At 41.3% G+C, this 17599-nt stretch overlaps 1 protein-coding gene across 5 annotated transcripts in view; it reads left to right on the top strand.

Moving 5' to 3' along the window:
• The first annotated feature begins 2389 nt into the window (after positions 1 to 2389).
• Positions 2390 to 17599, top strand: part of LOC308077510 (NACHT, LRR and PYD domains-containing protein 12-like) — a 32195-nt gene continuing 16985 nt past the window's right edge. The window contains exons 1-7 of one of the 5 annotated variants that reach the window (XM_080418247.1): positions 2390 to 2466; positions 8077 to 8223; positions 8461 to 8574; positions 10276 to 10392; positions 12007 to 12120; positions 14643 to 14753; positions 15908 to 16120. In XM_080418247.1, the coding sequence (XP_080274373.1) occupies positions 8096 to 8223; positions 8461 to 8574; positions 10276 to 10392; positions 12007 to 12120; positions 14643 to 14753; positions 15908 to 16120 (797 nt within the window). In that variant the 5' untranslated portion in view covers positions 2390 to 2466; positions 8077 to 8095. Of the gene's footprint in view, positions 2467 to 3972; positions 4093 to 8076; positions 8224 to 8460; positions 8575 to 10275; positions 10393 to 12006; positions 12121 to 14642; positions 14754 to 15907; positions 16121 to 17599 lie in introns of those variants that run through there. The other 4 variants (XM_080418246.1, XM_080418248.1, XM_080418249.1 and 1 more) reach the window with 4 other exon arrangements.

A 17599-nucleotide genomic window follows, 5' to 3' on the forward strand; every position in this document is an offset into this window, starting at 1 on the left:
CATGCTCAGAAATTAAAGGGTTCTCCACGTCAAGATGGAACCACAAGTATTGAGCAACATAAGGAAGCAGAGCTGTTCATAATTAAGTTGGCCCAGAAGGATGCATTCAAAAATGAACTTGACAGTATCAAGCTCCGCAAGGTGATTAAACCTAAGGATAAGAGGAACAAGTTGCACACTTTGGATCCATTTATTGATGATGATGGTGTTCTACGGGTTGGAGGACGGTTGACGAGGTCAAGTCTTCACCCTCATGTCAAGCATCCAGCTATTTTGCCTAGAACAAGTCACATATCTGCACTACTTATCAAGTATTATCATGAGAGGGTACATCATCAAGGAAGAGGACTTACTGTGAACGAATTAAGATCAAACGGAATTTGGATAACAGGATGTAGCAACGCTGTTGCCTCTCATATTTACAAGTGCACGAAATGCCGGAAGTATAGGAGGTCAACTCAGGAGCCAAAAATGGCAGATCTACCATTGGAAAGAGTGGAGACGACCCCTCCCTTCACTTATTGTGGAATAGACTGTTTCGGGCCTTTCTATGTGAAAGAAGCAAGAAAGGAATTGAAGAAATATGGCTTGCTGTTTACTTGTCTGTGCTGTAGAGCAATTCACATTGAGATGCTGGATGACCTTACTACAGACGCATTCATGAATGCTTTGAGAACACTGATTTCCATTCGTGGAAACGTCAGACAATTAAGATGCGACCAAGGGACTAATTTTGTTGGAGCAAGAGGAGAATTTATGGAGGCTATGAAAGGGCTCAATGAAGAACAACTGAAAGAATATGGCTGCGAATTTCTGATGAATGTGCCAGCTTCCAGTCATATGGGAGGAGTCTGGGAGCGGCAGATTCTAACAGTGAGAAATGTCTTAACTGCCATTCTAGATCGGTCGTCCCAGCGTCTGGACAGTACGTCACTGAGGACCTTCTTTTATGAGGCGATGGCAATCGTGAATAGCAGACCTCTCACAACAGAACATTTGAATGATCCCACGAGTTTGGAGCCTTTAACACCCAACCACATACTCACGATGAAGTCCAGCATTGTCATGCCACCTCCGGGTCAGTTCATCAGCCAAGACGTATATCTACGCAAGCGATGGCGTCAAGTCCAGTTTCTGGCCAATGAATTCTGGTTTCGATGGAAAAGGGAGTATCTCCTCAATTTACAACAGAGGCAAGTCTGGCAGAAAGACCGACGGAACACTAAAGTCGACGACATTGTCATTCTACAGGAAGATAAATCACCACGAAATCGTTGGAAAATGGCACGAGTTGTAGAAGTTTACCCCAGTCCTGATGGGAGGGTCAGGAAGGTGAAACTTTTGATCTGTGACTCTACCTTGGATGACCAAGGAAAGCGAAGATCGAACCCAGTCTATTTGGATAGACCTGTACATAAAATTGTTGTACTGCTGGAAGCAGAAACTTGGCACGGTCAAGATTGATTTGTTTTTTTTGTTATGAAATCCATGTGTTTCACATGATTTGGTGGGAGTGTGGCTGCCGCACTATGTTTCTTTTGACTTTATTTGTTGTTTTCTCTGTGTAATAAAGTTGCCAATTTACGTCATTTCCTGCCGGAACATTATTTTGGAAAGTGTTTCCACACGGCTGGGTATTGCGCTTCCTGCTACAGTCTTGTCGTGTCTCCGCAGAGCGGAGGCATGAATTGTTTGTTCCGTGTGTTGGCCGGTGACATCTAAAGGTGCGTTTTTGGTTCATGTTTTGTATTTTCATTTGTAATTTTGGGTTCTTTGTCTAATTTCATTATAAGTTTCATTCATTGGTTGTTCGTATGATTTTCAGTTGTTTTGTTGGGAAACCTGGACTCCCTTCTTCCCCCCGTGCATTCCTTTTCATACCTACATGCAGCCAGAAAGGTGATTTGTTTTCTATTGTTTTCTTTTTGTTACTCGTTATGGTTTGGTTTGGTGTTTATGTTTACTTTGCTTGTTTATTTTCTATGACAGTTTGACGGTGTTTAATAAACATCTGTAATCCGAACGATCTGCCTCATTATTGCGACTGGGAAGGAGTGACAATAGGTTTAAAGTGCAAATGTCTCTTCTTTTGGGCTTAATTGTTTTCACAGACCTGGCTGCTTATTTCTCTCACATAATCTGGCAACAGTGTGTCAGCAGGCTTGCGCTATTATACCTCTATGGGCTTGCGACGTGCGGGGTCATCTGAGTTCCCAGAAGTTTTCGCCTACGGGCGGGGAGAATGGGTGCGTTCGAAAATACAGCACTGAGCGCGCACTGGCCAATACAAACTAATAGGCGAGTGTGCTCCGGTGCGTAATTTTCGAACGCGCCCCTTGTCTCGAGCTGCCTGCAGCTCTCACTTCAATAGAAAGTTAGATAAATTGCGTTGCTTTGGATTCATCAAAATAATTATAAACCGGCTTCAGACAAAATAAAAGAAAGAAGAAGCGGCGGACATTTTAGGTGAGTGTTGACACACACAAATACTATTTATGTAGGCTTTTTAGCCTACTATTATAAGTGCGTAGGCTGCATGTCTGGATGTTTTTGAAGTCAATCACAAGTCATCATGACCCAACTCTATGGTCACGACACATTGTTTAGTTATTTAATTTGTCTTGATAAAGGGATTATGACAATAATTACAAGAATTGATAGTGGGATATACAGATATAGTCAATAGAGCGTGCGTGCCAACAGACACTTGACGCCCCTTTCAGGAATTTTGGCACGCTCTATGGCTACTGTCTGTATTTCTTGCCTGTGTGCTGTTCAAAACTAAATTCAGAATCGACGTGTGTGTGTGTGTGTGTGTGGGGGGGGGGGGGGGGGGGTGGGGACACTCTTTCAGTGATGAAGCTACAGAGTGTTTTAATAGCCTATCCCGTGAGCTCTGAATGATTCGCTTATCTGTGTGTGTGTGTGTGTGTGTGTGTGTGTGTGTGTGTGTGTGTGCGTGCGTGCGTGTGTTGTGCACAGTGTGTAAATATTATTGTGTTGTTGTTGTTTAAATAAATTACAGAATGAGGCTTTAATGTTTAATGAAACATCCTGTAGCCTTTAGACCCTTAAAGCCTCAATACACTGTACTTGGTCTGCTCTTTTAGACTGTAGGGTCATTTAACCCTTAAAGCCTCAATACACTGTACACTTCACCAAGGCTCTGTACTTGGTCTGCTCTTTTTATCCCTCTACGTCAAACCTCTTTGCCAAAAAGAGCAGATCTACAAGCTCACAATGCTTGTGAGCTTGTAGATCTGCTCTTTTCTGGCTGCCCCTCAGAATAGGAGATGCTGGGGTTCAAATGGTTAATGTGAAATAATAAAAGGTCCTTTCACACAAATATATGGTGGACCCCCTTGTAGTGACTCTGAGGACCCTCTAGGGGTCCCTGACCCCCTTGTAGTGACTCTGAGGACCCTCTAGGGGTCCCTGACCCCCTTGTAGTGACTCTGAGGACCCTTTTAGGGGTCCCTGACCCCCTTGTAGTAACTCTGAGGACCCTTGATTTCTGTTGAAGACCCCTGATTGAAACCCTGTATACTTAGTTAGATCTACAAGCTCACATTGTGATGCATTGTGAGCTTGTAGATCTGCTATTATAACGTGTCAGAACAGGGAGGTTCATGTGGTTTAGAGACCAGAGAAATATTATGATAAAAATAGCAGATCTACAAGTTGTGAGCTTGTAGATCTGCTATTGTCAGTGTGTGTGTGTGTGTGTGTGTGTGTGTGTGTGTGTGTGTGTGTGTGTGTGTGTGTGTGTGTGTGTGTGTGTGTGTGTGTGTGTGTGTGTGTGTGTGAGAACATGTAAAGACTCATTTCATTGCAAAACATTTCCTTCCATATTCTTCTGCTTTCTACTTCTAACCCCTCCCCCTTCTGACTGTCTGTCTGTCTGTCTCTGTCTCTCTCTCTCTCCGAGGGGAGTGGTTTAGGGAAAGTACTACTCAGATGTGTGTGGGAGGAGGGGAGTGGGTTAATAATGACATCATGCAGGTGTGTGTGTGTCAGGGAGTGGTGTATGAAGTAAATACATTTCACAATAACAGCAGAACAGTGAGTCCATTATGAGACGACATATGTACGGTACGTTTACATACTTTCATTAGTTTCAGTGGTGGAGAAAGTACTCAAATGTTTTACTTAAGTAAAAGTATCAATAGTGCAATGTAGAAATACTCTGTTACAAGTAAAAGTTTTGATACTTTGATTAGTTTTACATGTGGAGTTGCATTGGAAGGAAGCAGATCTACAAGCTCACAACACGTCACCTTGCAACACGTTGTGAGTTTGTAGATCAGTTGTTTTTGGCGCACAGCCACGTATAAATCGCCTTTCAGACGAGACAAGGAAGCTTTGAAGTATTTAAGCTTTGAAGTTGTGTAGTTTTGTTGATGTTGTGTAGTTGTGTTGTAGTTGTGTGGTTGTGTTGATGTTGTGTGGTTGTGTTGATGTTGTGTAGTTGTGTTGTGGTTGTGTTGTGTTGATGTTTTGTAGTTGTGTTGTAGTTGTGTGTTGATGTTGAGTAGAAGCAGATGTACAAGCTCTCAGTGAGCTTGTAGATCTGTTATATTCTAGGCTCAACACCATCGTATGAAGGAGCATACAGCTGTGAATGTGTTGGTTTGTGTTGTTGTGGTTAGCCTAGCCGTTAGCTCACACTGCATTGACTGTATAGAGGAGGGGAGCAGATGTACAAGCTCACAACATCAAATCAAATCAAACTTTATCTATATAGCACATTTACAACAGCCAATGCCGACCAAAGTGCTGAACATGGTTAAAACGGTAATTCAGACACACAGAAGCATCAACAAAAATATATAGCCTACACAGGGCAAAAACAAAAGAGAAACAAGACAATGCAGAGTTAGGACAGAACAGGATAGCTAAATACGACTAAAAGCAAGAGAGAATAAGTGAGTTTTTAGTAAGGTTTTAAAAGCCCCAATCGACTTAGTCCATGAGCCAGACAAGATTTCATTATCGAAAGAGTGGGCATCATATTCATTATCGAAAGAGTGGGCAAAACCATACCTATATTAAATTGTTCATAGGGTCAATACGAGTAAATAAATATATGATAACCTTTCCATAGGAGCAGCTTTTTCATGGTTATCACACATTTTGTTATTTTCCCCATACGTACATGACAGGTGAAAAAATGACAACATTTAAAAAAGAGTTATCATAATGAAACTTCCTGAGTTGATTACTTACATGAAGACAATGATTTATCGTATTACAAGTTTTCTGAAATTGTATATTTAAATATACAAATTAGGCATTACGAAAATATGCCCGAATTTGTATAACTTTCCAGAATCAACATTGGAACATTGGACAAAGCCAGAGTCAACATTCTTATTTCATTTTGTTAAGATGTTGGAGTCAAAGGTTTTTAACGAGGGAATATTCAATATCTGGCTCAATTTTGGGGCTCTGGCTCATGGACTAAATGCCTAATTTGCATATTTAAATATACAATTTCAGAAAACTTGTAATACGATAAATCATTGTCTTCATGCAAGTAATCAACTCAGGAAGTTTCATTATTATAACTATTTTTTTAATTTTGTCATTTTTTCACCTGTCATGTATGTATGGGGAATATAACAAAATGTGTGATAACCATGAAAAAGCTGCTCCTGTGGAAAGGTTATCATATATTTGTGTTGATACTTGTCTTGACAACAGAGCTGATGTGCTTGTCAAGTTTAAAATTATTATCAAAAATAAAACCAAGGTTTTTGGCAGAGGAATGGATATTTGAATTTAAAATGCCCAGGGAGTTGGAGGGTGGGACAGGATGGTGGCCAAAAATTAAAAATTCGGTTTTGTTTTCATTGAGGGTGAGAAAATTGGCGTCCATCCAGGCCTTGACATCGTGGAAACAGGTGAGAAATGGCTGGAATGGATCATTGGAGTCAGTTTTTAGCGGAAAATAAATTTGTACATCATCTGCATAACAGTGAAAGGGCATATTGTGCTTTGCAAAAATTGAACCAAGAGGTAATATGTAAAGGAGAAATAGAATCGGACCTAGTATGGAGACAGAGACAGAACAAGGTCCAGTGTGTGGCCCTTTTCATGTGTGGGGCCGGTAATAGATCTGGTGAGATAAAAAAAAGTCTTTAACTAGGGGTCGAGATTCACAGCAGACGTGAATATTCATGTCCCCACAAATTATGATGTGATCGTATTTTATCATTATCCCGGATAGAAAGTCTCCAAATTCGTTAATAAAATCCTTGGATTTTGGGGGGCGATAGACCAGGGCAAAGAGCACAGGGGAGGATAGATTTAGCTCAAACAGTTGGAGTTCAAAGCTGGAATAGCCTGTGGCTGGAGTCAATCGACATGATACAGTAGGTGGGATTTATAGACTGTAGCTAGACCACCACCTATGCCTAGGGGCCTCGGGGAATTAAAAAAGGAGCAGTCACGCTGCAACACGTTGAGAGCTTGTAGATCGGCAACACCGGCCCGCAGCCATGTATAAATCATCTGTGTTGATGACGCTAACACAGGGGGAGGAGTTAAAGTGTGTGTGTGTGTGTGTGTGTGTTTCATGACACTGTGTGGTGAAGGGGTTAATATGTTTAATCATTACATAATAAGTCTTTAATTAATTAATGAGCCTCAGAGACAGTAGAACCTCCCACTCCATTATGAGACAATATATGGAGGGTAAGTTTAGGTTCATTTTATTATTTTAATGTTCATTAATTACATAATGATCCTCAGAGCGCTATAGTTTTATAGTTCTATAGCTCTATAGTTTTATATAGTTCTATAGTTCTAAAGATGTATAGATCCATACATTGTCCTGTATGTTATTGAGCTTAAAGCTGTAAATGTTCACATTAAAGGATAGTTTGGAGGGAGTTGCATTTGGAGGGAAGCAGATCTACAAGCTCACAACATGACACCCTGCAACACGTTGTGAGCTTTTAGATCGGCTGTTTTCGGCGCACAGCCAAGTATAAATCACCTTTCAGACAAGACGAGAAAGTATTTAAGCTTTGAAGCTTTGGATGTTTGGAGGCTCTGTTGTTGAAATGTTATGTTGTGTAGTTGTGTTGATGTTGTGTAGTTGTGTAGTTGTGTTGATGTTGATGTTGTGTGGTTGTGTTGATAGTGTAGCAGATCTACAAGCTCACAGTGAGCTTGTAGATCTGCCAGCCAGCCATATCAAAGGCCTTGAAGGGCGGATCCATTAGCCTTGCGCTCGGTACCAGCGCCGCTTCCTATTGCTTCACCAATCTATGTCCCCGCCTCCCCTCCCCCCCGGCCACGGAACACGCTGACGTCACCAAATTTAGAGCAACGCCCATCTGCACTCTGATTGGTTAGGAGATAACAAGGTTCACTCCCACTCAGAAACCACCGTTCATGCTTGGTTCTCCCAGGCTTTTTTTCTTTTGAAACAAAAAAAAAGGCATGGGTTTCCGAGGCTACTGAGTGACTGACTGACTGGCTGGCTCACTTTTTCATTTTCTCAAAAATAGCAAAACTATCAGATCTACAAGGTCACATCGTGTTACTATGCAACACATTAATACCATGTAGATCTGCTAATGTGTGTGTGTGTGTGTGTGTGTGTGTGTGTGTGTGTGTGTGTGTGTGTGTGTGTGTGTGTGTGTGTGTGTGTGTGTGTGTGTGTGTGTGTGTGTGTGTGTGTGTGTGTGTGTGTGTGTGGAAGCGTACGCTCAAAAAAGCAACATAACAACATTAGCAGCCCCTCACCCTATTCTGTGTTGTAGCCAACCACAGAAAGTCGCCTTTGTTTTCAAATCGGGTTTGTTTGCATTCGCCGAATTGTTAATGAGTGGCCATTAAAAACCGGTTTCCCTGTCAAACCCGTTCTCTTGCCAGGTAAACAGTATAAAGAGGGGACAGAAATAGCTCCACATTTCATTATTGTTGTGACTTAAGAATCTGGCCCGGTCAACGTTAGAACCGTGTGTGTGTGTGTGTGTGTGTGTGTGTGTGTGTGTGTGTGTGTGTGGCCGGCACATGTAGTATATCCTGTTTTCTGATCTATTTCATTGACTGTAACCCCGACAGGTTTAATAAAGACCTAAAGATGAGTGAGTGTGTGGAGAGAGAGGAGGAGGGACCTGACAAACATCACATCCACAGACCAGAGTCTCCAACACTGAAGAGTGACTGGACTAAAGAAATGCCTTCAGAACCTGGACCTCCACACACACAGTATGTCTCTGTAATGTTTATCTATCGATTATAAGTTACAGTTTGTGAATGAAGTTGTACAAATCACAATGTGAGGTTCAGTGGTGAAGCTGCTCTATACAGACTGAATGTCTGCATTTTATTGTTGCAGCAATGTCCAGGAGTTGAAACCCCAAAACATCTACTCTGCTATACTTTCGTAATGTGAAGAAACTTGAACACATAATAATAACTGTATAAATATTTGTATGATTCCAGAAGTGTTCACCACAGACCAGAGTCTCCAACACCCAGCTGTGTGTCTATGAAGAGTGACACGTCTAAAGGACAAAATCCTAACTTCAGTAATGAACCTGGACCTCCACACACTAAGTATGTGAATCCTCCTATACAATAATCACCAGGCATGCACACATACACATCAAAGGGGGTTTAAGTCCCTTCCCTTTTACCCGTCTGTAAATAGTGCCTTCTCTACAGACCATGAATGCAGCAGTTACTATGGTGAAAGAACCCCCCCCCCCCTCCCATGCCATGTAACCGAGGCATGGAGTGGTGGCTTTCCTTAACTCGAGTGAAGCATTTCATGTTGAAATAATTGCCCTCTGTATAATAAATCCATGCCGTACGCCGCACCTTGATCTTACTTAATTGGGTGCTGTGTCGTGCACCGGAAATAGCTGATCTACAAGCTCACAACGCTTCGCAGCATGACGTGTTGTGAGCTTGTAGATCGGCTATTTTTTGTGCACGATACCGCGCACTAGGCCTGTCTCCGACGAAGGATTTGTATAGTCGAATCTGATTGGCGACTAATTACCAATAGTCGTCTGGCAGTCGACTAAGGACACACCCCCATGATTCGACTGAGATTGTCAGTCGAATCAGTCTGATTCGACTGACAATCTCTCTGTGTGGAGTTGTTCTCGATGTTCTCCCCGTATCTCCTAGGGTAGTTAATACCCTCACAAAAACATGTAGTAATCCTGGTCGCTATACCGCCTCCCCATGACAGCCGGGGCGCCTGATGAAGGGGTAGGGAACTGGTTGGAATAACGTGTTCCTTCCACGCGCTACGTCCTACCAGGGAAACTCTCCCCTGTCAGGTGACAAGAAGGTCAGTTGGCTCTCATGTATTGAAGGAAGCATGAGCTCGGCCCTGGCCTCCCTTGCTGTGGGGGACTGGTGTAGCGCTGGTGTAGCGCCCAGGATCACTTAGGAAATTGGCACCGGGTGAAAAAAATGGGTTACAAAAATTGCGGGATAAAAATATGAAAAAAAAAAACTCTCAGTCAAATCATGCAAAAAATATGTTATGCAAGAGAGGAGCATTCCATTTGGGCTGTAGGGGTGCTTAGTGTCTGATTTAACATAATACTATTGGTTTCTCCCAATAAATCATGATGTATATCCTATTTTTGGCTTACTATTAGTTAATTAATATAAAACACTAGGCCAATCTCTCAGTCGAATAATTGAATAAAAAAAATAATAATAATAATTCGACTAAGAGACACGCAGTCGACTCGGACCCCCCGCGACTAATTAGTTGACTATTCGACTAGTCGAGGTCAGGCCTACCGCGCACAATGAAATATTTCGGAAATCTAAATCAGGCTGTGCACGCACATGTCCACTCACCGAGCCCAATCGCACAGAGACGCAGACACAAAGAGAGGTCCATCTTCATTTATGCTTAAGGCATTACATGAGAAAACTGACCTAATAACTGCAACTGCTAATTTCACTTTGATAGTTAACCATTAATTCTACTGGATTGTTATGGTAGGATGTGATATCCCAGGCTCAAGAGCCACATGCATACCTTTTGGGTAGTTGTATGGAAGTGAGAGAAAAGGAGAAAATATTGATTGAACTGAAGTCCAACTTTTAATCTTTAGTTACACTTTGAATTCAGCAGCAATTTAATTTTCATGGCCTGTGAGGTGGTTCTGTTTTTATGAAGTCATGCTTGACCTTCAGCCACACTGTAACAAATGACTAGGAATATCTATACAAAAAACAGACCTTTTCATTCACCTGATAATTTTATAAACATTTATATGATTCCAGAAGTGTTCACCACAGACCAGAGTCTCCAACACCCAGCTGTGTGTCTTTGAAGAGTGACCGGTCTAAAGGAATGTCTCCTCTTAACTTCAGTAATGAACCTGGACCTGAACACACAGAGTAAGATCACTGATCTCTGTGAACTCCAACTATCTGCTCACAGATGTAGACAGTAGTAGAGTATCTCACTGTCAGCTGTAGTGATCTTTGATTCACTGATTCTTAGTTTATCTTGGACATTCACCGCGGTTCCTCAGGGCTCCCTACTTGGTCCAAAAATTGCCGATCTACAAGCTCACAACGTGTGAAGTCGTGAGCTTGTAGATCTGCTATTTTGTCTGAATGTTCAACCAGATGTGGTTAAATAATCAGATCTCATCGCCCTGTCACATTTATATTTACATAAAAAGATGGGCGGGGGCAGGGAGCAGAGGCCACTCCCACAGGGCTCTTTCTGTGGATCCCGGTGAAGGAGTGAGTTGTTTGATTCTCTGGGGGCAAGATGGTAGAGGATATAATTCTAAGTCCTATTGTAATTTGAGGACAGCCATGTTTGCCATGTTTTCTTTCATTTTTTTCCACTGTGGATAGGGAATCAGGACATTTAATGACTGTTGGTAGGGCATTCCACATTTTGGTGGCAGTATTGCAGAAATATTTTTTTCCATAATCTCGGGGGAACTAGGTCAGAGTATCTCTCACTGTAGAAAAGTAGTTAGGTACATGGACACTGGCCCTCATTTATCAACGCAGTGCAGCCCAAATAATGGGCGAGATCACCGCACCTTTCGGCATTTATCAATATATCCTGACGTGGGCTTCATCCTACCGTACACTGAGATCTCACGTCTGGTCGAGACCAGTTGTTGACGTTGGCTGCGCCCGTTTATTCCATTCTAGACCTGCGGAGCAGCATTGTCTGACTGTCTGACAGGCATCTGGACACATAATCCACTCCTAAATGTATATCTACACTAATAAATAATCCCTGTGAAAATATAACATTTTATAAAGTAATTTAAATAAACTGCTTTAACAGTCATTCAGTTGTATTGGCTATTTTAAAATAGCAGATCTGCAAGCTCAAAAACGGGTCGCATCGCGACGGCTGTGAGCTTGTAGATCTGCTATTTTCAAAATATACAGCGCTTCTGCGAGTGCATTTTCGGGACTCCCGACGATCTTTTCATGGACAGTGAGGTGTACAAATGTACAGTAGCTTGTCCTATGTTATGGAGTTATGTCATAGAGAGTTTTGAAGACTACAACCTGGCTGGGTTAAGGATATAAACCCGACGCTCCAATCTCTTATTAACGTGGCGGCACGGTGACGAATCACTGCCGCCCGTCTGAGTCTCACGGGGAATATCCTACATGACTGCTTGTGCACTGCTCGTATGGGTTAAATAAATTAATATACAAACGTATTCCATTCATGGCGATGTGATTGGTATCATAATATGTCATTCATGTAGGCTACAAGCCTACGTGACAAAGATTGGTGTACGGCCGAATATATGGAAAAATATAAGCTGGTTTATACGCTCCGTTGATAAATGAGGGCCACTGTTCCTCTGAATATCTTAAAGACCAGACCCATTGTTCCTCTGAATATCTTACAGACCAGGCTCATTGCAAGTTGCTATACTCTGTCTTCTACCTTGAGCCATCCTAGCGTTGCAAAGTGAGCTGGGGTCAGGTGAGACCATTTGAATAATCCTCTCTTTCTCTCAGGGTCCATCAGCGGAGAGCAGGGTCTCCTGTACCAAGCTGTGTCTCCATGAAGAGTGACACGTCCATGCATAAATATATTTACTTCAAAGATGAACACCAGTCTACTGATCACAGGTCAGAATGTACAACACACAGAAAACACATGATTTAGTTATCAAACTAAACTCTGCTGAGGAGTATAAATGGTCTGGTTATTAATACACTGATGATTTAGTGTTGTAGTATGGTTATGACAGTATTAATAACCTTTGTTTTCAGTTATTAATAATCTCATCATACTGTCCAAAGTTCATGAGATACATCTAGTCATGAGATACATCTAGTTCTGATTTAATGTTATCAGATTGATTCATTGATAGAAATTATTATTATTATTATTATTTTACAACTTACGGTTAACACGTTGTAGAGGCCAAAACGTGAAGCAGCCTGCTATAGCGCCACCATGAGGCAACAGTGTCCGAAATTAGCTGTTCACAGACAGACTCACAGACAGATTCAAGTAAGTGAAAACATAATCTGTCATGGCAGGCAGTGCCTGCCATTTGGCAGAGTTAATTTCCACGTTGTTTTTCATTGGCTGAGTGCTGTTAGGACTACAGCATGATTTATACTTCCTCGTACTATGGTGTTGCATGCCAAAAATAACGATTTACAAGCTAACATCGTCACGGTGCGTTTTGAGCTTGTAGATCTGCTATTTTTGCTATAGAACTATGGGATATCTGTTTCTCTATGAACTGATATTGAACTGCATTTTTGCATTAGAATGTTATTTACAGTTTATATTGTTATTTATTTTATTGCATTTTGTTTATCCTGTTGAAACCTAAGAAGTATTACTCTTTTATACTTGTATAATGGGATATAACACAAAATACCTTTTCATTCACATGATAATTGTACAAACATGTATTATGATATATCCCATGTATTTTGTACACGGATGACTGTCGCAGTAATCACGACAACCGTTTTATTATAAAATACGCGGATGACTCAGTCATTGTCAGCCTTCTAGACAATGACGAGGTCGGACATGGTCAGGTCACAGAGGACTTCTTGTCCTGCTGTAGTGACGCGTTCCTTGAATTGAACATCTCAAAAACAAAAGAGCTCTGTATTGACTTCAGACGTGGTCCCCATCCCACCCAGAACACTGATACATTTGCCCGATATGCCCCCTATTCCCGCATATCTGAGTAAATACCTCCAAAAGTTTAGCGACACCCACAGTCAAAATACCAGAGGGAGCGTTAACAACAATTTGGTACCACCCACCCATAAATCAAACATGGGCAAATTCTCACACACACACAAATTCTCCTTCTACAGCACTGCCACCCAGGATTGGAATAGTCTAACTCCATCCCTCAAAAAATGCAGTTCGCTGGGCTCATTTAAAAGAGCCTTAAAAAAATCACCTTTCAGGAGGCCAAAGGAGGAGGTAGTACCATTTCCCGTTAGACAGCAGACACCCCCCCCCTGTTCTTGTACATATTTTTTTTCCCCCTCTTTTAATTTTTTTTGTTGTACATAGTGTTATATATTTTTTGCTGTTTATTTTGTAATGATATTTGAACTGTGGTGCCACTATATATGCCTATGAATTGAATACCAAGGCCCTCATTGGAAACAAGTCCGCAAGGACTTTTATGAACAGACCTGTTAGACAAAGTATTTTAAATGTAACTGTGCTGTTTTAATTTTTTTTGCCTAATAAAATATTCAATCAATCAATCAATATCTGTGGCCAGCCGGTGGAAATCGTACCCAGTTACAAATACCTGGGCACGATTATTGACAGCAAACTGAAATTTGATGTAAATACTGACATGCTGTGTAAGAAGGGACAGCAACGCCTTTTCTGCCTAAGGAAATTAGCCAGATTTAATGTTGACAGAGACTTGATGAAATTGTTTTACAGTGCCTATGTACACTCTGTTATCTCCTTCTCTATCATCTTGTTGGTATGGTAACCTCGCCATTAAGGATAAAAAATCTTTAGGAAGGATAGTGAAAACTGCCTCCAAAATCACTGGCATCCAACTGGAGAGCCTCGACCCCTTCTATAGCAGACAACTGCTCTTGAAGACCAGGTCCATTCGACAAGATAGTGCACACCCACTCGAGCCAGAGTACATGCTGTTGCCATCGGGCCGTCGTCTGAGTGCCCCCGGTGTCAAAAACAATAGATACAAGCACTCATTTGTTCCTGCCTCAATTCGGGCAATCAATGTTGCCAGGGACCGATAGAGGATAATGTTACTGATGGTGATGGTGATGATGAAACAAGCACTTTATGCAGGCACCTTATATTTCTGAATGTAGCCCTTTATTTATCTTACATCTTGCACTTTACTGTGATGATGATGATGATAATGATGAAACAAGCACTTTATCTCTTTATCTCTTGCACTTTACTGTGATGATGATGGTGATGCTGATGAAACAAGCACTTTATGCCGGCACTTTATAATTCCTTGCACTAGATGCGCCCAGACCTATGTTTTTATGCTATGGTGTTTCATGTCTGCTGTTGTCCTGTACTGTCTGTATGTTTTAAACCACTACTCTGGCTGTAAACCCAATTGCCCTTCTGGGACATTAATAAACTTGAACCTTGAACCTTGAAGTGTTCACCACAGACCAGAGTCTCCAACACCCAGCTGTGTGTCTCTGAAGAGTGACCGGTTTAAAGGAAACCCACCTGACTTCAGTAATGAACCTGGACCTCCACACACACAGTATGTGACTCCTCCTATACAATATACACAACACTATAACATTATGTGTATTTTTTACAACTTATGGTTAACAAGTTGTAGAGGCCAAAACGTGAAGCAGCCTGCTATAGTGCCACCATGAGGCAACAGCGTCCAACATTAGCTGTTCACAGACTCAGACAGATCCACGCAAGTGAAAACATAATCCCTGCCCTCGGCTGCAGTTCTGGCCTGGCCTCTATATATCTATGTAACAAACTATGGAATATCTATCTATATATCTATGTAACACACTATGGAATATCTATCTATATATCTATTTAACACACTATGGAATATCTATTAACTCTAGTCTACAGTGATAGAGTTTGGAGTGGAGTGAGGGGATAATTACGGCTGCAGAAGCATATCTCACGTGACTGAGAACGGTAGATACCGCAAACTGTACAGTAAAATAGGGCATGCATTAGTTTATAATCTAATACGAAAGATTGATATTTTGTGATAAGTGTGGAGTGGAATGAAGAGATTTTAGGCTGCAGAACAGCTCTGTTTACCCCAGCATCCTACTGCACACATGCACAAGTAGTAGTGTTTTTTTTAAGTGTCCTGACTGTGTGGCATAACATACAGCCAGGCCCACCATATACACTATGCTCTATAGATACATAACATACAGCCAGGCCCACCATATACACTATGCTCTATAGATTCATAACATACAGCCAGGCCCACCTATACACTATGCTCTAATTATAACATAATGCATCATTCTCTTACTATACTATACCGTCCCTGGCTGTCGCACTAACAAATGCATCACAACAATGCGGAGCCGCCGAGCTAAATGAGATGAATCTGACACATAAAAAATTGCTCTCTGTGGTTCTATATGGGCTGTGGCAATAATCTTGACAACGTATTGAAAAAAAAAAAACTATAAACTAGTTAATTTTTGGAACCATGAACTTTAGTTCAACATTTTGAATTATTAACTATGAACTGAACTAGTTGATTTTAAAATTTATGAACTGAACTTTGAACTAGTTCATGTAGAAAGTGAACTTCCCCAAAAATGTGAGAAAAGACTGTAAAACACATTGTATTAACTACTCATTCTTTATCTCTCTCCCTCTCCCTCTCTCTCTCTCTCTTGAATGGTTGTCTCATTTCAGTGTCTTCATCATGCTCTTCAATGCTGTCATCATCGTCATCATCTTCATCAGCACCATTGCTCTCATCAGCACCATGGACAGAGGCTTCCTCCTCCTCTGTATCACCACCATCGCTGTCATCATCATCATGAACAGAGCTGGAGCCATGATGACTGTCTTCACCACAAACAGAGATGTAGCCACCAACCACAGCTGTGTAATGTTAAATGGATTGTAAGCAAGTTCAGAGATAAACAAAGAAAAAAACTCCAGAAGTTCGTTTCCCCGACCACCAGGGGGTGACGCAGGGAGGACTTCCATAGAGTTAAGGGGACTTCTAAACGGGCCATGCCGAATATAGGTTGCTTTATTCGGATACAATTCGCGGAACTGCCCGCCCCTGCCGGTTCTCTGAATTTTTATTTTTAAATAGGCTCTTTCATGATAAATTGACCACAACTAAATTCTATCCAAACGCTATCTTAAAAGTAAATTCTGTGCCTCAAAAAATAAGTTTGAGAGCGTTTTAAAACCGAAAGTAAAAAGTTCACACGGACACGGACGCGCACGGATGCGCACATGCGTGCGTTAATTTACGCCCCGGACAAACATAAACAGTAGGGAAAATACGGATTTCAGAAAGAGGACTGTGTTTCAATGCAGGAAAACACCCCAGCATCATTATATAGTGGCTGATAGAGTGGGAAAAATGCAAAATATATATATATATATATAAATATTTTTCAAATTTGGGCTTAATGTTGCCTACAATCCCTTTAACACTATATCACCACCTACAGTAATGTTAACATTACTCTAGGTGATATAGTGTTAACACTATATCACCTACAGTAATATTAACACTATATCACCTACAGTAATGTTAACACTATATCACCTACAGTAATATTAACACTATCACCTACAGTAATGTTAACACAAATGTTGACACATGTTAACTATGTACAACTATTACCTCTAGTCTACAGTGATAAGAACACATGTTAACTACAACTATTACCTCTAGTCTACAGTGATATAAGAACACATGTTAACTATGTACAACTATTATCTCTAGTCTACAGTGATATAAGAACACATGTTAACTATGTACAACTATTACCTCTAGTCCAGTGTTTATCAACCTTTTTTGTGCCAAGGCACACCTGGCATAGCCAAAAGATCCCAGGGCACACCTAGATGTACGGCAGGGGTGTCAAACTCATTTTGGTGTCCGGGCAAGATTGGTCAAATGGTGACTTGAGGTGGGCAGACTGGGCACGCAGACACGGAGACACGCATGCACGCTCATGCACATTCAGTTATACATCATTGTTTTTCAGTCTGTTGTCTCAGTCACTGCTATAACTACAGCATATCACTTTAAAAAATGTTATGAAGATTATATACAAATTAATTATGAATTAATTAATTGCACGTCCCACTGGAAGGAGACCCCGGGGCAGACCAAGGACCAGATGGGGGGATTACATCTCCACACTGGCCTGGGAACGCCTCGGGATCTGTTGCCCCCGCGACCCGGCTCCGGATAAGCGTTTGAAGAATCGATGGATGGATTATAAAAAAATGATAAATATTTTCAGTAAATAGCTACAGTACACAAAATATTTTTTTTTGAGGCCTACTATCAGCAATGCAACTCAGACAATGAACTCAGTTCAGTCGTTTTTATTGAACAATAACGAAAATTCA

This window comes from Gymnoscopelus braueri (genome assembly GCF_963280865.1).
Source record: "Gymnoscopelus braueri genome assembly, chromosome: 21".
Classification (NCBI taxonomy): Eukaryota; Metazoa; Chordata; class Actinopteri; order Myctophiformes; family Myctophidae; genus Gymnoscopelus; species Gymnoscopelus braueri.